General features: G+C 31.8%; 3 protein-coding genes across 7 annotated transcripts; 1 reads left to right on the forward strand and 2 right to left on the reverse strand.

Annotated features, from left to right (window-relative positions):
• Positions 1-474: 474 nt before the first annotated feature.
• Positions 475-3,150, forward strand: LOC127262122 (phosphoglycerate mutase-like protein AT74). The gene is made up of 2 exons (XM_051290650.1): positions 475-1,065; positions 2,534-3,150. Exons 1-2 carry the CDS (start codon positions 567-569, stop codon positions 2,965-2,967), a joined length of 933 nt encoding a protein of 310 aa, XP_051146607.1. The 5' UTR covers positions 475-566; the 3' UTR covers positions 2,968-3,150.
• A 756-nt stretch (positions 3,151-3,906) lies between these two features.
• LOC127262123 (PRA1 family protein E-like) lies at positions 3,907-5,596 on the reverse strand. 5 transcript variants are annotated; one of them, XM_051290656.1, is made up of 3 exons: positions 4,587-5,596; positions 4,369-4,426; positions 3,907-4,141 (listed from the first exon to the last, which is right to left on the reverse strand). In XM_051290656.1, exon 1 carries the CDS (start codon positions 5,340-5,342, stop codon positions 4,806-4,808), a length of 537 nt encoding a protein of 178 aa, XP_051146613.1. In that variant the 5' UTR covers positions 5,343-5,596; the 3' UTR covers positions 3,907-4,141; positions 4,369-4,426; positions 4,587-4,805. The 5 variants fall into 5 exon arrangements, with proteins under 5 accessions (XP_051146613.1, XP_051146612.1, XP_051146611.1 ...); XM_051290655.1 differs by having other exon boundaries at positions 4,364-4,426; XM_051290654.1 differs by having other exon boundaries at positions 4,369-4,457.
• A 5,929-nt stretch (positions 5,597-11,525) lies between these two features.
• Positions 11,526-14,207, reverse strand: LOC127262124 (aspartyl protease AED3-like). The gene is made up of 3 exons (XM_051290657.1): positions 13,715-14,207; positions 12,351-12,828; positions 11,526-12,215 (listed from the first exon to the last, which is right to left on the reverse strand). The coding sequence occupies exons 1-3, from the start codon at positions 14,189-14,191 to the stop codon at positions 11,857-11,859; spliced, it is 1,314 nt and encodes a 437-aa protein (XP_051146614.1). The 5' UTR covers positions 14,192-14,207; the 3' UTR covers positions 11,526-11,856.
• Between the last annotated feature and the right edge of the window lie 8,129 nt (positions 14,208-22,336).

Below are 22,336 nucleotides of genomic sequence, written 5' to 3' on the forward strand. Positions count from 1 at the left end.
GAATAAAAAAAAAGTTTGACTATGTTCTCGAATAACCGTATTTTTTAAATTGATCTTATGAAATAATAATTTTACAATGTATATTAATTGCGATCTGTAACAATTCAGCATTTTGCGGATGCATGCTAATCATTATATTTATATTATATTATTATGGTAATAAACAAAATTTTATATTTTTTTTAGATTGGATTAGCATGTAACTGCAACAATTATATTTATCTTATACTATTTATTATGGTAATAAGCAAAATTTTATATAATTTTTTAAATATTTCAAATTAAAAACAATATTGGTTTATTTTTATTTTTATTTTTATTTTTTATGATGAATTGAATTAATATTATTTTAATTGAAGGTCAAATACAGGTGGGCGTATGAGGGCACGAGCAAGCAAACGCGTCCACAGCAAACCTAAATGTGTATATATATATACGCACAGTTACAACATACATACATACGGTTATACTAATTCCAAAAACCAACAGCCAGCCAGCCATTCCTAAATAATAAAACCACCATCGCGTAGTATATATAAACAATAGCCATCGTACAAGGAAAGAATATGCCTGATGGAGTGCGTGAACCGAGTTCCGGGCCGGGCCTGGTGGCAAGCCCAAGCCCGAAGCGGCGAGTCCTCCCAAAGCGTATAATCCTCGTGCGCCACGGCGAGAGCGCCGGCAACGTCGACGGCAGTGCCTACTCCACTACTCCGGACAACAAGATACCTCTGACGCCGCTCGGGATCGACCAGGCCAAACTCGCCGGCTCTCAGATCTGCCGCGTCGTGTCCGACGAAGGCGCTTCCTCCGACTGGAAGGTCTACTTTTATGTTTCGCCGTACGTCAGGACGCGTTCCACGCTCCGCGAGATCGGGCGAGCCTTTCCGAAGAACAAGGTGATTGGAGTTAGGGAGGAATGTCGAGTCAGGGAACAGGATTTCGGCAATTTTCAGGTCGCCGAGCGGATGAAAGTCATCAAGGAGACCAGGGAGAGGTTCGGCCGATTCTTCTATCGGTTTCCGGAAGGAGAATCCGCTGCCGACGTTTTTGACCGCGTTTCAAGTACGTACTCTGTTTTCTCCCTCGCATCATCGTCATCGTATTCACGCTAATTATTCTCCAACAATTCCTGCTGTTCTTTATATTTGTTGATTTCTTTGTTGTTCAACTGATTCAACTTCGTCCAGAATGAAAGACACACAGTTTAGTGCCTGTAAGTTGTGATTGAAACTGTAGAAGATCATATTCATTTAAAGGCTTATCTAATATTCCTAGGTTTTGTTCTGGAGATTGAAAATTAGCACAAAACCATTTCTATTGGATTCACATTGTTCTTCCAAGGCAGAAATTCTCTCAATAGTTTAGGCAAATCTAAAAATCAATGGAGTCGTTTGAAAAGTTGTTCAGAAACTTGTTGTCTCTGCAATTAACGCCAATCTGCTGCTTTTATCTCATAGCACAGAATCATACTATTTTCATATCACCTCTTGAAGCCGTAGCCGTTAGCCTACTCAGTCGAAGCACTACTCTAATTTGATCCAACACTAGAATATGAAATCACTTGGAGATTGCCTCCTATTATTTTGATTATAGTTGTTTCAATAACTACACTTTCTTCTCACCTTAAGTTCTTTGAAATTGATCCAAATTTAAGTTGTAGAGGAATATTGTTAGCTAGATGCTTTTGTACTGGAATCTCCTGAAACAAAGTTCAAAATAGGAAAGATGTGTCAAACATGGTTGTTGGATATATGATGCATTGTGTATGTATAATGCTTAAGGGCAGTGATGAGCTTGAATCAATGTTCAATATAGCCATAGAATAAATCCACAAATCTTATTAAAAGGTTGTTATTCAAGAGCTTGCGAAAATACTTATTTGAAAACAACCCGTCAGTTTCACCTCAAGCAATCTTCATTGGTAGAATTGAGAAATGAAATGCTGAAGCTATCAGCAATTGAAAGCAGATTCAAGCGTTGGTGTAAAGATTTGTTTGTTTAGCGTCTATTATTTTAAGTGTGTTTTAATTTTGAATGGTTTTTTTTTTTTTTTTTTTTTTTTTGTGTGTGTGTTTGAATTGTTGATTTTTATTGCATATGTGTATCGAATGACATTTATTTGTTGGGTAATGTTGCTTGCTACTTATTTTTGGCATGGAAGAACACAACAAATCTTGGAAATCAAGTTTGTTTACTCGTGAGGTTTTAGTTTTGGGTTTTGAGTTTGAATTGTAAAATTTTGAATTGAAATAGTTATTTGATGTGATATAAATATGTGATGATGTGATATTTAGATTTTAGTGTAATAAAATAAATAAAAATTGAGTGTTCGATTTGATGCTTTTAGAGGAAAAAAAAAGTTGAAATAGTAAAATCAGGAGAAAAACATCACAAGTAAACACACCACCCCGACAGGCTTGAGTTGTTGTATTCGGTGTTTAGTTTCTAATTTGAAGAGCATGTGATCGACTAGATTAGATCAACCAAAATTTATATATTTATGCGGACTTAAATTTCTTTTCGGTCGCAGGTTTTCTTGAATCTTTATGGAGGGACATAGACATGAACCGGCTTCATCGCAACCCATCTGATGCCCTGAATCTTGTGATCATATCCCACGGGCTAGCGATCCGTGTTTTTCTCATGAAGTGGTTCAAATGGACAGTCGAACAATTCGAGCATTTGAACAACATCGGGAACTGCGAGTTTCAAGTGATGCAGCTGGGGATGGGGGGTGAGTACAGTCTAGCAGTCCATCACACTGATGAAAAAATGCAAGAATGGGGGCTGTCGGCAGAGATGATAGCAGAACAACGCTGGCGAGCCAGCGCCAATCGAGGCGATTGGAACGAGAACTGCCCCTGGTACCTTGACACATTTTTCGACCAGTTTGCCGAGTCCGATTCAGATCAAGAAGAAGATGGCTCTGATGATGGAGAAAAGATGTTGATTTCTTGTTCCTAAGGTAATCTAATCTTGTGTATTTTGTTTGTGACATATAATAGTAGTAGAGTATGTTTTGGAGATATATACATGACTATTGCTTTTGCTATAATGTTAATTAATTTCAATCACCGTATTGTAATGTTATATCCAATATATGGTTAACTTAACAGTTATAGCATTATATGGTGAACATATTTAGAATATTTATGGGTGTGTTTGTTTGGGGGTTTATATTTTGAATAGTAAAAATTTTGACTTTGAATAGTTGTATGACCTAATAAATAGGTGTTGATGTGATGTTTTTAATGTAAAATTAATTTTTAGTATAATATAAAAAATAAAAATACGTGTTTAATTTGATATTTTTTTAGGGGAAAAGATTGGATGAATAGTGTAAATCCAATCCAATTCTCCAAATAAACACACTAGAATCCTTATACTTATATACAAATAAAACATAATTTATAATAAATTAGGATATATAAATACAAAAATCACAAAATTAACGTTCATTTAACATTATATGGAAAAAATAATTTAGAATATATTAAAATAATCTTATACTTGAATACAAATAATATAATTTATATTCAATTAGCAAGACATATATTCACCTTAGCCGTTGCCAACCCATATATAGAACATATGAACTACTATTATTATGTATTGTAGGTACATGTACTTTCATTTGTAGGTAATAGTATAATTCGTTACCTTCTTCGAGGATTTTCCCCAAAATTTATTATTTATTAATTTTTTTTTTCAAAAAATTATCGAATCAAACATCTATTTTCTATTTGATATATTATACTAAGAATCAATTTTACATTCAAAACATCACATTAACACCTATTTATATCACATAATACAATTATTCCAATTCAAAATTTTTATGTTCAAATCCCAACTCAAAATCAAAACTCCCAACCAAACACACCCTAAATAACTCAATATTGATGAAAAATACAAAAATTTTACTATATATTTAAAAAATAAAAAAAATGTTGAAAGGAGGGGAATCACATCTTCTGCGGTAAAAAGAAGAATCGAGAGTAAGAATGCTTTTGCTTTTGAAAACATTGTTTGGAAGTTTTCTTCAATAGTTGCAACAACCAGAGATCTCAAGAAAGGGAAGGGGTAACACAAAATTACACAAAGAGAAGCCCCGAAAGTCCCCTGAATATCATCGGTCCTACAAGAAAGATTATTAGATAGATTGATTCTGAAAACACAGGGCTGGGTCGAATGGATATACAGATGATGTCTATAATCAAGGAATTCTCACAATAGATAAACCAAAAGCTATCACAAGTCACAAGAACCATACGGATGAATAAGTAAGTAGTTATTGCTAAAGGGCAGTTCTTAAATAAGTGAATTTGGCAGCAGATGAACAAGGAAAACAATGGCTCACCTTACCTTTAAAGCCATGTCCAAAGCATTCTTTATGTCTGAATCCTGATGCAATTAATTCATTCTGATGAACAGACCAGGATCAAGACATTGCACTACACACAAGAATCATATGGAGAAACTTATAGCTAAGGAAAATCAGAGATTAATGAATTTAGCAGCTAGAAAACACAATTGTCCATCATCATGTATATGAGATTCAGAACCAGGAAACAGTGACTAACCTTTAAAGCCATGCCCAAAGCATTTTTGTATTTCTTCATTTCTAATGCTAAAAAACACAGCAATGCAGTGGACAGGAATTCTGCCACAAAGCAAATCTGAATGGATTTCAAGAAATATTAGAAAGAGAGGCAGCAATCGACCAAGAAATCATCAAAATCAAGATTGATTCACAAATCCTAACCCTAACCCTAACCCTAAACGAATGGGAAGATTTCAAATCAACGCACAACCGAGAGCAATCCTCCCTCAACAGCTTCACTTTCATCCAAGAACAGATCATCCGTCCCCCTAAAGGAGGCGTGAACACCAACCAGAACCACTCCAATAACCAACGCCACCAGGACATTCACTCCGACATGCGTAAACACCAATGCAACCACTGTAAGCAAGCTCAACACCACCAAAACAACCCGGTCGTCGACGCTTCTCCCCAATAGTACGATCGGACGGTCGCGGCAGAAATAGAGAGAGAGCCAGGCGGCGAACGCAACCAGAAAGACAATCATGGAGACAGGGTGGTAAACGAGACTGCAGAAGAGGATAACCAGCACAATCAGCGCGTAATTGACGCGGAAATGGTTGACGTTGCGGCGGATTCGTGACATAGCCTCCGCGTAGCCGAAAGGGAGGGAGAAGGCGGAGATGTCGAAGAAAGACCGCCATGGACGCCGGGCGGCGTACAGAGAACGGGCGCGGGAGACTAGAGGCGGCTTCGCCGATCCGTAAGGAGCCGGAGGCGGTGGATTCGAACGCATCGCCGCCACGGACGGAGAGGAGAGGAGAGGAGAGGAACTTTAGCGGAAGGAGTTAAGCAGCGATTGTACTGTAAGAGTAGTTAACATACACAGTAGCAATAGAATAACCTCGAATCGGAATTGGAATCGGAATCGGAATCGGAGAACAATGGCCGGCGTCGACGAGATTTAAGCATCAAACAGGTTTGCGAAGGCGGTTGCCGCTGCTGATTGGGAATTAAGAAGCACCGCTTTCTTTTTCATTTTCTTTTTTCTTTTTTTTTTTTTTTTTTTTTGTGGAAAAGAATATAGAACTATATATTTTACAACTATAATTTTTTTTTTAATATTTTCTTTTTATTTTTTTAAAGCACATTTTAATATATTTTTAAAATAAAAGTATTACATTAAAATTTAAAAACTATTTATATTAAAATTTAAATCAAATATTTAATTTCAAATAAAAATCAAACACACAATTTTGTTTTTATTTAAAAATTATCGAAGAACAGTATTATATAAGACAATTTTTGTTTTTATTTAAAAATTATCCAAGAACAGTGTTATAGAAGACAAATTAATATGAAATTATACTCTCGTTCAGCTATAATTGTGGTTGAGGTTTCTTTGTTTATGTTAAATTTATGCACAATCTATTTATAATAAATAATTTTTTATATTTATAATTTTATTATTCATATTTTAACAAATAAAAACAAACATATCATTATATTTTTTAAATATCTTAGTATCTTTTTTCATACCCTTGCATTACATTATTATTATTATTATTATTATTATTTTTAATGACATGGGAATTCCAACCCCAACGAAAAAGTCACATAGAGGTGTGTTTGTTTGAGGGTTAGTATTTTAGATTGAGATTTGAATAGTAAAACATTTGAATTTGAATAATTATATGATGTGATATAAATAAGAATTGATATAATGTTTTAATTGTAAAATTTATTTTTAGTATAATATAAAAAATTGATTTGATATTTTTAAAGAAAAAATTTTGCGAAAACTACCTCAGGATCACAAGTCTAACCCCTACACCACGGGACACTACCTTTACTTTACATTTGTCTACTCAACTTATATACTCCTTCTCCCTCCCAGTCTGTCAAATTTATTCTTATTTGTTTTTGTCCCGTCCGTTAAAATTATCCTATCACTATATTGAAAAGGTCGGGTGGGGCCTCGTGGGATAGTGCTTATGGTAGTCTTCTTTGCTGTCGGATTCTTTCTTCAACTAAGTTAGAGGTGGAGCTAGTTGATCCTCGATTTGTGTGGTTAAAGGGAGATGGTGAATCTTATGAATATGTAAGCCCCAAATAATCCTAGTGAGTGTAAACTACCACGGGATAAAAAAGAATTATTGGATCAAGTGTCGGATGGTGGCGATTTTAATGCGACACTCATAGAGGAGGAAAGGTGGAGCAATTTGGGCGATTCTCGATCAATGAAATCATTGATTCTTGAGGCCTTCCAATGGCGGGAAAGAGATTTACATGGTCGGGAAGTAAAGACTTGATCGATTTCTAAAAAAAAGGATATTTTCGAATGTGAGAAGAAGGTGAAAGTTTTATAAAAATGAATTGTAAACAGGCTCAGAGATCTTCAACTTGATGTGCAATCTTTTGGGAGAAAAAATCACATATATGAATGAAGAAAGTGTGTGGCGCCAAAAATCACATGATATGAAGATAGGACTACAAGACATTTCCACCTCTCCATGCACTAAAATATGACAAACCAAGAACCATATCTCGAATAATATTCGGTGGAATGAAAATTATTGGGAAGGCCTACTGGCGATCAAAGAGCCGGCTCACCAATATTTCTACCTATATTTTCCAAGGATCAAGGTAACTGTGGGAAGAATTGTCTTGAAACCTTTATTGGATGCCCAAAGATATAAAGCTCGATCTAGGGCCGGATGGCTTTAATATGAGTTTTCTTGAACAATTTTGCCATAGAATTTTCAGAATTCCAACTCCATGCATAAGGTATTTGGAGCGGCATTTATTATTCCGTTTCCAAAAAAATCATGTCCAAAGTTTTTTACCACTATCGGTCTCTTAGTTTACTTGGGTGTGAATATAAAAGTATAGCAAAGATATAATGTCGAGTCTTGGTATTAGGGGAGTTGTAGATGACATTATCGGTCACCAAAAACTTGCTTTCATTAAAGGGCATCGAGTTCTGGATGGTATCTTGGTTGCATTTGAAACAATCCAAGCAGCAAGGAAGGCAGGTTTAAAGGGCTTCGTTATTAAGGTGGATATATCTAAAGCGTCTGATTCGTAGTCTGGAGATATTGGATTATGAAATGTATCTCATCCTCTCCTACTGCAATCCTAATTAATGGCTCCCTTACGAGCGTACTTATTCTTGTTGGTAGCAGAAGTTTTGAATGTTCTAAGTTGGGCGATCTGGTGTCCAAATAAGTCATTTATAATACGCAGACACTCTATTTTTTTTTCTTTGGATTGAAAAAGAGTGGGTCTGCTTTGAACAAGAACAAAATTCAGAGTTTGAATTGAAAATTTTGATGGCATGAAAAGAAGACAAAATTTTGAGAAGATGTGCGGGTGGGAGAGTAAGCTATAAAGATCATTTTTGCAAGATTTGTTTCTTTATTGATCAACATAGGGAGGGGGATGGTAAAATAATTGGAGAGTGGATATAGAAAAGATGGGTTTGGAATGGAATGTGCATCTCAGAAGAATTTCATTCGATTGGAAAACTCGAGTTTGGGAATCGTTCATCGGAACCATCAATTCTTGCTGCCGAAAATTCGATGTGGAAGACCAAATTATTTGTTTTGGAACTTCAGATGATGTATATTCAGCTGAGGTTGCCGAGCAAAGGAATGCACTGTAGGATCTAGTCGCCGAAAGATTATGGAAATTGACAGCCCTTCCTAAGTTTCTATGTTTGGTTTGTTGGTTATTAATCAAGATATTTCAGTCCGAGATGCATTAAGAAGAAGAGGTGTCCTGGATGCGAGTCAAGCAAGCTGTCCTTTAAGCCATTCGTCATTGGAGATGATAGACCATGTCCTCTTGCACTGTGAGTGACACGGCCCGACCGTATATAATTATGCTTGAAATAATTTCTTTAGCCACAAAGTTCAATAGAGCCAATGGTTCAGAATATAGCTGAAAAAAAAAAAGGAAGAAGAATGAAGACTAAAAAATACTGCAGAGAATGTGAATGGATCGAGATGATAACTAACCACGAAAATAAGTATCGGACTTGAAATCAAAACCATAGGCTAAAACACAAACAATAAGCTAAATCTCACTCCAAAGGATTAGAAGCCACGAACCGATGTAATCACTCCAAAGACCCAATTTGAAATATCTGAATGGAAGGAAATTACATCACAACACTAGACAAATATTGTGAGAGAACAATAAAATTTTATTCAAGATTCACTCTACTATATTACGGTAGAGGCGGTAAGAACAAAAGAAAAAGAAATATCCAATAAAAGAAAATAAAGTAAAAGAAAACTCTAAACATAAAAATACCTACACAAGGTAACAAATACAAGGAAATACTAAACATGGAATAAGAAAATCTAAAATAAAACGTAATATAGACTAAGGTAATTTAAGATTCTTTCATAATTATATGTTGTCTTAATTTTGAGGTCTCGGTTCTTGTGATCCTAGTCTCAAGATGACTCGTCTTGGTAACTTTTTGGGTTGGCACCGGCCCGAACCCGATGGATTCAGGGTGGGGCAGGTCTTTAGGTCGACTAAAGTGGGGCGGGGCGGCTACTGAGGCCTAACATTTTCTAGTAGGTCGGGTCGCTGGGCCTTGAGAATCCGTCCTCAACCCGCCATACTGCCATTCCTAAACACGTTATTATTATTAACCGACAAATTTAATATTAATTCAATCGTCATAAGGCCGTGTTTGATCAATTTAAAAATTTGGGTGTGTTATTTTGTATTTTGTACTTTATATGTGTTTTAACTTTTTAATAATAATTTGATTATAATTTTATTAGTAAATGTGAAAGATAAATAGACAAAAAAATCTTAAATTCATGGAAATACAAACAAACAAGCCATAGTAATGTTTCACTTTTTATGTAATTTTATATTATATTATACAATCCGATACAAAACTGTAGCATTTTTTTTTTTGTGTCATCCAAAAATATTCTTATTTTAGTTTTTAGTAAAAGGATACCAATTTTTTAAACTTTTTCTTTTATAAAAGGAAGATGTTCTATTTTACTCTTTTTTTAAAAAAAAAATAATAATAAAAAATAAAAATCCGTACTCAGCCAAATAAGCATAATTTTAATGACGAAGGGTTGCATGAACTATTATCATGTATTGTACGTGAGTTTGTATATTGTATTTGAATTATATTAATATAGATTAGTGTTGATAGTCAAGGTTTAGGATCATGTTGATTGATTGTGATTGTATTACAAAAATTAATCCAAAAACTTCTAAAAAAGAAACCGAGACTTTGAAAAAATTGAAGTTTTAGATACTTCATCTCCTTCGCTCGACGACCTGATTGTTTTAATAAGTTTTCAAGATCTAGAGAACGACCAAACTATTATGATATAATTTGCATATGTTGAGAATCTCGATAATATGTAGTAGCGATCGTTTTTGTATCAAAATATCAAATTACTGTCAATTAAAATAAATGGTGAGGAAATAGCTTACCAAGGCGATGATCAATAGTTGGTCTGTCAGTTAGCATCTTGTTCAGTTGAATTTAATATTTATATGTGCATGAGAAACATTTCATACTATATTATATAACCCGATACAAAATTCAACATTCTCTAAAATATGTGATAGCATTTTAATATTCAATATAACATATTATTTGACATTTTTCAGTATCTGATATAAACATGATCATTTTATTGACATACAATGAAATTAACAAAACTTTACAATTTCTATTGTGAGTATGCACATAATAGGGTTTGCAATCACGATTAAAATGCAAAAAAGTAAAAATAAAAATAAAAATAAAAATTCATCATTCACTGTTATATAAAAATACTCAAATTATTGTTCATTAAAATAAATTATCATCTCATTCAGTTAAATTTAGCATTTGCGTGCATGAGAAAAGTATTTCATACTATATTATATAACCCGATACAAAACTAATGTCAATATTTTATTATTCAACAAACAACATATTGTTTTACATTTTTCAACATTCAATATAAACAAAATTCATTTATTGACATACAATAGAATTCACAAACCAGATGATGTTTACATTTTTTTATTGTGAGTATACATATAAAAGGAATTTGTAGTTATGATTAATATGCAAGAAAAATTCAGCACTAATTATTATACAAAAATACTCAGATTATTGTTAACTAAAATAAATCGGTATTGTATTTCATTGATTTTAACATTCGCATGTGCATCAGGGATCATTTTATAATATAATCCCTTCATCCGCCTCTAAGGTCACATTTACGTTTCATGTCATTGTATTTAACATTAAGAATATCCTTATATTTGTATAATTTTTTTTTATACAGTTTTGATATAATAATTAATATTCAAAGATCAATATGCAAAAAGTAAATACGACCTTAGAGCTGGACGGAAGTAGTATTATTTAACACAATATCAGTTGTCTGCACAGACTTTCCCACTGTACTTCCGATCATCATCACTACCATTCTTCCACCATCGTCACCGTTTTCCGCTCAATCCTCCCATATTACTAAACGACAAGCTGCCACCCATCGTTGCATTGTTCAACACAAACAATCTGTCATTCACAATCACTGGCTTTTCACCCATCAACCAAGCCCGCATACTCTCTCAAAGAATGAAGATCACCGGTGGGACAACGGTGGTGTCCGAGAGACAAAAGCAATGGCATTAACAACAACAGAAAGGTGCTGCCAATTATTGCTCTAAGAAAAATCTGAATTAGATAAAAGATAATCTCACCCCTACTTAATTTAAACCATCGATTTCATATCAAATTCTATTAATGGCAGCAGGGGATCCACCGATTATAGACTATGTAGTGTTACTTAATACTGTAAGTGCTACTTATACACATAATGAACTAAAAAACGCCCGTGTTAACAATATAATCCATGCAACCACCATTCCCTCGAAATAAACATAAAAATGGCAACGACGAAGAAAGAAAGCTGTTCTTGGCATCTGAATCTGAATCTGAATCAGCATTTTTGTATTCGGATTCTTATTATTAAATGGTACTCTTGAAATGTATCGAGATACATTATACATATGACAATAAAAAAACAAAAACAAAACTAGTTGAACATAAGAATGAAATGTAGCAATTTGAGGGGATCTGGAAAGGCGCGTGGAGATGCATCCATGGCGGACAGGCAAGCAGACAGCAAGAACAGCATCTACCCGTGACCCACAAGCAAAATAACTGCTACGCTACAACACCACACCACAAAACGACGAAGAAACATTGCAGATAATCCGTGACAGATTTCTGCCCCGGCACACCCATTAAAGATTTCTTACTAGCTGCACTGCTCACGCGCCACCCCCAGCTTGGAATTGGGGATGTCGATGAGGATGCGGTGGTTCTGCTGCTGGAAGCTCGCGATCACATTCAGGCCGGAGTTCACGCCGGTTTCAGGGGCTGCCGCCATGGCCAGGCACGACGTGTTGCCGGAGGAGCTCCGGATTATGAAATTGTCCTGCGGGAGAGTCATGTTCATCCCCGAGAACATGAACGTGATCGTCGGCACCGTTATCGGAACGCTGTAGCACGTGTCGAACCCGCCCAACGGCGACACGGCGGCCTTCCCCATCCGCCGCCGCAGCTCGTCTCTCACCGCCGTGTACGCCTTCTTCGTAAGCGTCGTGAACACCGTCCCTGCCGCCGCCGCCGCCGTTCACAAATCCAAATCCAAAACAAAATCAGAATCAGTTTTAATTAATTAACCCTAACCCTAACCCTAACCTAACCTAACCGAATCGAAATCCCTAACCCTAATTTTACAAATATGACCTGAATCGAAGACGGTGCCGGCACCGGTGGTGGGATTGAAGGCGAAAGCAGTCGCCGGAATGTCGACAACCCTGGCGCCGACTCTGATCGCGACGAGATCGACATAGTAGAACGACGATCTCCTCGGATTTCTGAGCAGCCGCGTCGTCTTGATGGTCAGTGGCTGCCCCTTCCGCCCCAATCTCAAGGTTCCCGAGAAATTTGGGGATTTGTAGCTGGGCAGGCAGTAGGAGAAGGTGGAATCGTAGAGATTCGCCGATTGCGAAATCAGGGACAGCGGGCCGCGCCCCAAACCTAACAGTCCCTGCGCCGGGAAGGAGTTGCCTCCGGTGACCTTGTTGACGCAGCCGAAGGTGTAGCCGCGGATGGTGTCGGAGGCTAGGGTTATGTTGTCCTGCACCAGACTCGCCGACACGGCGGAGCTGCCATACGTCACGTTGAACCCGCACGTGCTGCCTCCACAGCTCGGGTTTGCTACCTTTATATATATATATATATATTTCAATAAAATTAGTTAATTGAAATAAATAAAATGCAATTACAATTTAAATGGCCTGAGTATAAAATTTAAGGTTTTGTTTAGATAAAGGTTTTTTTTTTTTTTTGGTAATTTTTAGAATTTTCAAAGTTTGTAAAAAATAAAATATTAATATTTGATTTGATATTTTGTGAGAGAAAAATATATTTAATGTAATAATTTTTAGAAAATAAATAATATCATATGAATGAAAATTTATAATGTGATAGTACCTTTTTAGTTTAAACAATATCAAATTCTTCCTCCATCCAAAAGTTTATTATTTTCTATTTACTTTTATTTCAAAACAAAGTTATTCTGTAAATATTATTTCAATTTATAATATATTACACAAATATCATTATTTTTATATAATACTAATTTGATATTTTTAGCTTATTTATTAAATGCATTATAATATTAATATTAAAAGTTTTACTTAAAAATTTAAACGACAACATTGCAAATAATTTTATTTATAAGATATTACATCAAACACCTCTATTTAAATAAAATTTATATTAAAAAAATATACCTTTAATTTATTATACAAAGTGGCGCACTTAGAAGTCAAAAAGGTATTATGGTCATAGTTTTTCTAATTTTGGGATCGGCCGATCGAGTGCAATAGCTGGCACTATAATTTCTTTATTATACTAAATGACAAAAAAATATATATATAGTATATCAGAATGTATCGAATTTATTTCTTTATATTATTATTATTCTTCTAAGTCACGGGTTGCACTGAAAGTCTGAAACTACTGCGAAGGAAGGAGGCAGGAAGGCATCCTCACGCGGCGGCGCGTGGAAACCACGATTTTAGTAAGTTAAGATCAGTACGCACCTGGCTACATTGCGCAGCGCCGCAGCGGACCGGCTTGAGAGTGGCGGACTTGGCGGAGTTAAAAGTGGTGGCTGAGCAGCCGAGGCAACCGGAGCAGGGGATCCAGGCGGCGTCGTTGCTAGTGTCGATGGCGACGAGGAGAGTCTGCGCCGGCGTGCCGAGACTGGCTCGGACAATGTAGGTAGGGTTCTGCGTGACCGCCCGGCCGGAGGCGATGGGGACGAAGGACCTGCCGGCGACGGCGAGGGAGGACAAGTAGAGCAGCCTCGACCGGTCGGCCGACTGCATCTGGAGGACAGAGTCCTGCCATGAGAGGGGCGACGGCGGCCGGAAGGGGGAGCACGGGCTGTTCACGTGAAAGAGGGGGAGAGTGGAGCCGGTGGAGGTGTGATCGTGTGCAGCACAGCTTGGTGCGCCGTAGGCCAATTGGAGGAGGAGAGAGAGTGAGAGGGGAATGAGTAAGAGAGAGGCGGCCATGGGGAGTGGAGAGAAGAGGAGGAGAGGCGGTGGGAGTGAAGCGGGGTGGGTGGTCGTACTTTTATAGAGAGCTGGGGTTGTACTGTGCGCTTCAGATGTGGGACCATCGATGGCACTCGTCTGGGCTGTGCTGTATGGGTAAATTTGCTGGGTGGACTGGACACACTTATTGTTGTTTCCACTTCCCACTCCAAAAGCACGCATAATCAAAGAAGCCGAATCCGTGAAATCTAAGATCATGTTTAGTATATTTTCTTAATCGATTTTATGGCCTCCCCATTTTTAAATAAAATATTATTTTTATACCAAATTTAAATAATTTTTTTTCAAACTCATAAAAAAAAAAAAACACACCCCGAGTTTTGAAAATTTCAATAATAATAAAAATTAATATTTGGTATAATATTTGTAGAAAAAAAAATTTAATATGATATCTTTATAAAAATTAAAATAAAACGAAAATGACAAAATTGTTGTGTAAACAATGTCTTGAAAACTTCTAGATGCTATCTGATCTTTCTTGCTCGATTGGGGGTTAAATATTTCTTTCTTCCAGCTTTATTATACTCACTCTCTTCTAAAACTATAGTTTTAGTTAACTATAGTTTTAGTTGAGTTAAATATGAGATTTAAAAAATATTTATATCAGTAAAAGACTTTTTTGTCATTCAAATATATTAGTGTAAAAAGTATTTATATTTGTGAAATAATAATGAAAAAGTACGATAAGTTTTATGGTGACACGAGTATTTATGGAAATAAGACATTATTTTAGGACTGACAAAAATGGTAAACAAAACTATTTTATAGAATTGAGAGTATATAATTACCTTTTGTTGCAGTTAAAAATAGTGTAAAAATAGTTTTATCTTTAATTTTTTAATATATCATTCGTCTGCAAAATTTATTTATATTTTCTTTTTTCGTCATGTCTGTTAAATTTATTCAATTATTACATTTAGAAAGTAAAAAAAATTAATATTTAATTATTATACTTCATACACACTTATTTACAAATAATGTTACTAACTTTATTACATTTATTTTTTTTAATTACTAGCCAAATTTCCAAAATACTTCTACCTACCTTTTTACTTTTTTTATTTTTTTAATAAAATATTTATTTTTCTTTATTCTCCTGCTAAACCAAAATGTGCTAAATATTACAGGATGAAAAAAGTAGTAAATATATAATAAAATAATGGAATCCATAATTACTACACAGAGAAATATATACAATAATTCATAACGGACGAAAGGAAGTATTATTCTTCGTAGTATTTTCAAAATTTTCGTATTTCAAAATAAAAAGATGTATAATTATAAATATTACTCCATCCGTCCACTTAATAAGTTTACATTACTTTTTGTATTTAACATTTAAAATATCATTATATTTGTATAATTTTTTATATAAATATTTTTTTATTAGTATTATAAGATACTAATATAAGCATTTTTGTCATTTTTTAAATTTGTATTACGTTTTGATATAATAATTAATATTAAAAAATTATTAAACAAAAAACAAATGTAAACCTTCAAAGTGGACGGATGGAATATTATATATTGTAAGATCAAAATAATTTATTTTTATAAAATAATACTCCATCTGTCCCAAAACAATAGTCATGTTTACTATTTTTGTTCGTTCCAAAACAATAGTCTCATTTCTATAAATAATCATATCACTATAAAACTACCATTACTTTTTTCATTATTATTACTCAATTGCCACTACTTTTTACACTAATAAATTTTCAAGGGCAAAAAAATCTTTTATCCGTACTTTTTACCCACTACCGATATAATATCAATATTCCTTATATCTTGTGCCGAACACAACTCATACTATAGTTTTGGAACGGAGGGAGTATAATAATTACATAATACTTCTTGTCCCTTAATTAATTATCTATATTTTCATTTTGATCCGTAGCATAACAAAATATTAATTTTATTTTTAGTAATTATACTATTTATCTAATATTAAAAATATTTTTACAATTTATGATAGATTATACAAATATCATTACCTGTATATAGTATCATACTAATATTTTTGTCAATTTTTTCTTTTAATCTATATTACATATCAATATCAGACTAATATTAAAAAATTTACATATAAATAATAAACAAATACTTATTTAAATTACGGATGAATTATAAATAAATATCAGACTAATATTAAAAAATTTACATATAAATAATAAACAAATACTTATTTAAATTACGGATGAATTATAAATAAAGGAAAAAAATTGAAGTAAACACTAGATTTGTTTGTTTTATATTTTGGTTTGAAAGGTATAACAATTATACAAATAATATAAAAATAATGAGTGTATAATATATTAATTTTTTTTTTAAGTATGTCGAAAATTTTCACAAAGTATACACGCTATAGGTTTATTCATTGTGTTAAATATGGTCGTGTTAGTAATATAAAAAATAATATTTTATATTGAATTTTAATTTTTTTTAAAAAAAAAAAAATAGGTCATAAACTATATATATTATGTTATGTATGTATATGGTATGTTTTTAAATAATAGTTTTAGGAAATCAATCCACTTACAAAAAAAACTAAGTGACCAGTATTTATCTTTATGAATTTTTTGAGCTAATTTTCTATTTCATAGACGCTTAATATTTATTTGTACTTTTTTTAAAAAAAATAAAAATAATTATTAAATTTAATTGTTTAGATACTCTCTTCCTTTCAATATATTTTGTGAATTTTCTTTATTCATATTTTTTATTTTATTAATACAGTTTATAAAATATTTTAAATAAAACATAAAGACAAACTAATTAAAAAGCTATCAAAATTATTATTATCTACAAAATCATGTTAAAGCTAGAACCAACAATATAAAATAATTCATTAGGTCATCTCTAATCCATTACTTCATTTTTGCAGCACTTACAGTAAAAAATACAGTCATTTTACTCAAACCACAAATTTCAATTTTTGCTCTAAAAAAATATATATTCCCTATATATTTTTCTTTTATATTATTTTATATAATTTTTCATATTTATAAATTACATCATAACTTTAATTTATTTTACATTATCACTAAAAATATATAATTCATATTTTATTTATAAAATTATATATCATTTTTTTAAAAATAAATTATATATTATTTTTTACAAAAATAAAATTATATATCATTTTTAAAAAATAAAATGCCAAAAAATCGGCCACAGCCCGGCCTTTGACCGCTTTCAGGGGTCTCACATATCGCGGATTTGTTTGAATGATGAAGACGGGTTCCCTGGAAGAACAGCAGGATTCGGGGGAGGGCAAAAGGATAGAAGCATGCCAATGCGAAGATTGTATTAGTGGTCCGGGAAGCCCTTCCCGGCCTAGCTACAGCCTGGCCTACGGCCAGGGGGGTTGAGCTCGCCATGACATTCGGCGAAGCCGATGGAGTATCCCGATATTGATAACTTTTTTAAGTCGTCTCTGGGATGGCATCAAAACCAATCTCCTAGATCCCTCTTTCAAGAATTCCAAGAGGCCGAGCGCCTGATTCCGCTTCCGCTTCTGGGAGATCAAACGGAGCTCCTTTGACATTATATATTATTTTTTAAAAATAAAATTTTATATCAATTTTTAAAAAATAAAATTATATATCACTTTTTAAAAAATAAAACTATACAAAACACCAAAAAACTATAAAAATACACAAAATACCCCAACCCCTCTATTTTCAGCCAACCAACTGCATTATGCAGTGGGTTGGAGATAGTCTTAAAGATTTATATAAACAAATGAAATGATATTTGTAAGTATTCCAATAATTTAAAAGATACCTACCTTTCGTTAAAAAAAAAAAAACTATTTTTTTATACATAATATAAAAACTCGCAGTCGCGTATGTCACATTATGCAAATCATGTGTGGCAGACAAGACCCGTAGACGGGTTTGAACCCATGACCTTACGATCACGAGTCTATCTCCACATCCTCAGATTATCCCTTACGAGACCAGAATTTGGTTGCGAACCATCATAATTGGATTTTGACATCATACTGTGACAATACTAATATTGTCAATTGATTGTTGGAGTAATCAAATTGTTGATTTTCACTATGAATTGGTATAATTGAACTTTAGTATTGAATTGCCATAAAAAAACAATATTGTTAATTGGTTGTAAACGCAATCGAATCCTTATTGACTCAAAATAGTTATATCTGAATGCCGATTTTAGGAAGTCATTATAATACAAAAATACAAGACATTTACAAAAAGAATATTCGAACGTATAAAAGAAATATAAAACTAATCTTTCATACTTAAGAATAAATAGAAAATAAAATATTATACCAAGAAATTGATCAAAATATTTGATCTCGTTAGATGTTTAGATGCGGCCAAAATATTTTTCTGGTTTTCCTCCGGCCATTCTTTCAAATTAATTGTACTTGAACAATTAGTTAATTTCTATTGACGCTAATTCTATTTTATTAATCATTACGCTCAACTGCGAACGGTGAGTGATCATCTCCCTCAAAAAAAAAAATGAAATATTATTGTATGAACTGATCTATTTCACCTCTGATCATAGACGTAGCAAGAGAATCAACCACATCTATTGTATGTGTCTTCTAATGTGGTCGTCATTTGTTAACACCCAAATGTAACAATTGTCATAATGATCAATCTAAATGACCAAATTGTGATTTTTTTGCTCATGCAACAAGCCATAGTAGCGACAATCAAATTGTAATAATTTTCAATTGCAAATAGTCGTAAAGATATTAATTATTGATAAAAGGAGTAATAGAATCACCATAATCTGGCTGCCTCAATAGCCATAATTAGACTTTGACATTGAATCATCATAAAAAGAATATTGTCGATTGATTACAAGAGAAACAAATTTATTATAAATTAGTTGCGAATGGTCGTAATTGGAGTTTCAAATTGAATTGCTATAAGATTTGTTGCGGAAGCAACCAAATATCTTTCCAGCTAAAAAATAATATATATTCAAATGTAGAAAATAAATACAAAGATAATAATTCATATTATAAAATAAATAAAAAATAATAATTATATTAAGGGTGACTGAATGATCTGATTTATATTGATTTTTTTTTTCTTATGATTCATTGCATTTTATATATATATATATATATTTATATATATAAAAATATTTATAACCAATTGGTAATCATTTATTAATAGAAGAGAGATATTAACAGTCACGTAAATATAGATTAAAATAAATGAGAGATTGATGGACTACAAAATTATAAATTAAATAAGTGTATCTAACAACAACAACAAAACTAATAATAATAAAAAATTATAAATAAATAAAATTATTTATCATAAATAATTATATATAAATATAACGATTAATAAAAATAAAATTGTGACATAATTATAATTATCCAGGGTGGAATGCACATTATTATTATTATTATTATTTTTATTAAATAATAATATATTATGTAAATAAAAAATCAAAATGAAAACTCATAAATATACCAAAATGTGCGTTTTTGTTTCTTGACATAAATTGAATAAGTATTTTTTTTTTTATGTGAGGTACGAAGAATTATGTAGAGAATATAAATAATGAATGCGTGTGAGTATTAATATTTTTTATTAATATTTTTGAAAACGTATGGAAGAAAAATAGTGGAAGAACACACCATTTGATTTTTATTAGAGCATCCGTTATAGTCGTTACTTTTAAATTATTATTTTTTTTATCTCTCCCATCCACGTCATGTTCATTTTACATTCAAATTACTTTTTTTTTATCGCACGTTATAGTTAATTATCTTCAACTCATTATCTTTACTATTTTATAATACCTACAATAATTTATTTATTTCTAAATATTTTTATTATGTAATAATATAATAAAAATAATTTATTTATTTATACATAGTTCTATATATTTTTATTATCTAATAATATTTTTATATAATATTATATTTTAATTTTTAAATTTTAATTTATGTAAATTTTAATAATTTGAAGCATATAATTTACTATTTTAAAATTTGAATAGGAAAAACTAGAGATAAAAAAAAATAATTTTAAAATATGATAGATAAAAAGTTATAATTGGTTAATGAATTTTAAATATATTTATAGATACTTTTTATTGAATTTAAAATTTTAAATTTTAAATTTTCAAAAAGAAAAAAAAAAAAAAGAAGATAATACTTTATTTTGTTATAGTAAAATCCGAAAATGTAATCACGAAGGCAATGAATGAGGTGACCGTAACAGATGCTCTTATGCTCTTTTTATCATTTTAGTCAGTAAAGTATATATATATATATTTTTTTTTAACTTTAGAAGAAATAATCATATATTGATACTAAAATATATTTAATTTTTACTTAAATTACATATATAATTACACATACAATTATATATATATCAAGTCAAATAATATTAAATTTTTTTATATATTTTTATTAATTAATAAAATATTATTATTTTTTAAATTTATTACAAAAATTCCAAAAAGACTTAAATTGATGCGGGAAAGTATATTTTATTAAAAGAAGTACGAACTCACTTTGATTTTAAAGTTCTCGTCGGTTACAGATACTGCTAGAAATGATGGCGACGGTAACGTTGAATTTTTGGATGCAAAGATTTATGAAATTATTTTGGATGTATCCGTTAACTAGTATTTGTAGGTTTAATTATTTTTTTTATATTAATTACTAGTAAGTATATTACTTAAAAACAATTTATTTATTTATTTATTTATTTTTTTGGTTTTTTTTTTATTCTTCCCAAATATTTTGCAGTATTTCTAAAATAGAAAATAATTAAATATATTTAATTCATATATTATATTTTACCACATCACATCACTCAAATAAATATATATTTTTCTTTTTCATCATATCACTCAATATAAATTATCTTATTTAATACTCATATGTCCCAAAATAATAGGGACATTTGAAATGAGCACATAAACGAAATAATAATAATATTATATTGATAGTGATTGTAAAGTATTTTTAAAAGACTAAACATCCGTACTTTATATAATTATTGTGAAAAAGTAACGATAATTTTGTAAAAATATGGGAAGTTAGTTACCAAAAATGAAAATGAGACTATTATTTTGAGACGGAAGAAGTACTACTCACCTAAACTCCCGTGCCGAAAATAAATATTGTACCGTGTTTGAAACAGATATAATAATAATAATAATAATGTGGGAACCCGCAGCTGCTATCCGAAAGTGCGCACCGGGTAAACTTCCGACCGAACATAATATCCTGTAAACTAGGCCCGATAAGGCAAATCACACTAGGCGAACCATGTGTTGTAGGTGGACTTGAAGGCGGACACAAGTTCACTCCCCACAGGGACTACTTCCGCCCTTATCTTGTGTATATATTTGGTGTGTATGTATTATATTACTCTCTCTGTCTGCAAAAATTAGCATATTTGGAGTTGACACGAAAATTAAATAAAATACATATTTTATTGAAAAATGAAAAGAAATAGTTAAAGGTATTTTTAGAAATTTAGTTAGCAATGAAATGAAATGAAGAGAAGGAATGTTATAAAAGTAGTAACAATTATGATAAATAAGTGTTGAATAGAGGGTAATAGTTAAATATTGAGTATTTAAATTTGCCAAAATTAATAATAAGGTAAATTTAATGGACCGACTAAAAAAAGAAAGTTATAGTAAATTTGACAGAATGATAAAATATTTTATAACATTAATTAAAATTTTAATTTTTTTAAAGCAATTATTATTTTATAATATTAATATATTTTTTTTCTTCTTAATCTTTTTTTTTTAAAAAAAAAAATTTATATGAACATAATATATATATATATGTGAACACGTTGAAATGTTGAGTGTAATGTACAATTAAATAAATAAAAATTGTGAGCTAGCAAACTCAGAAATTTAACAGTAGTAAGCAAATTGGACTATTCAAACACATTTTCACTTTGAGCAAGGAAAAACAAAACCAAACACATCACATTTATTATTTTATATTAAGGGTAAACTGTTTTTCTAATGCAGTAACAAGACCCTTTATCATTTTAATCCCGTAAGTGGAGCATGTCGTAAACTATTCTCATAAGTGAAAAATTATCGCTGTTTTAGTCCTCC

The sequence above is a fragment of the Andrographis paniculata genome, unplaced genomic scaffold (assembly GCF_009805555.1).
Source record: "Andrographis paniculata isolate CXL003 unplaced genomic scaffold, ASM980555v1 Contig65END, whole genome shotgun sequence".
NCBI classification, from domain to species: Eukaryota; Viridiplantae; Streptophyta; class Magnoliopsida; order Lamiales; family Acanthaceae; genus Andrographis; species Andrographis paniculata.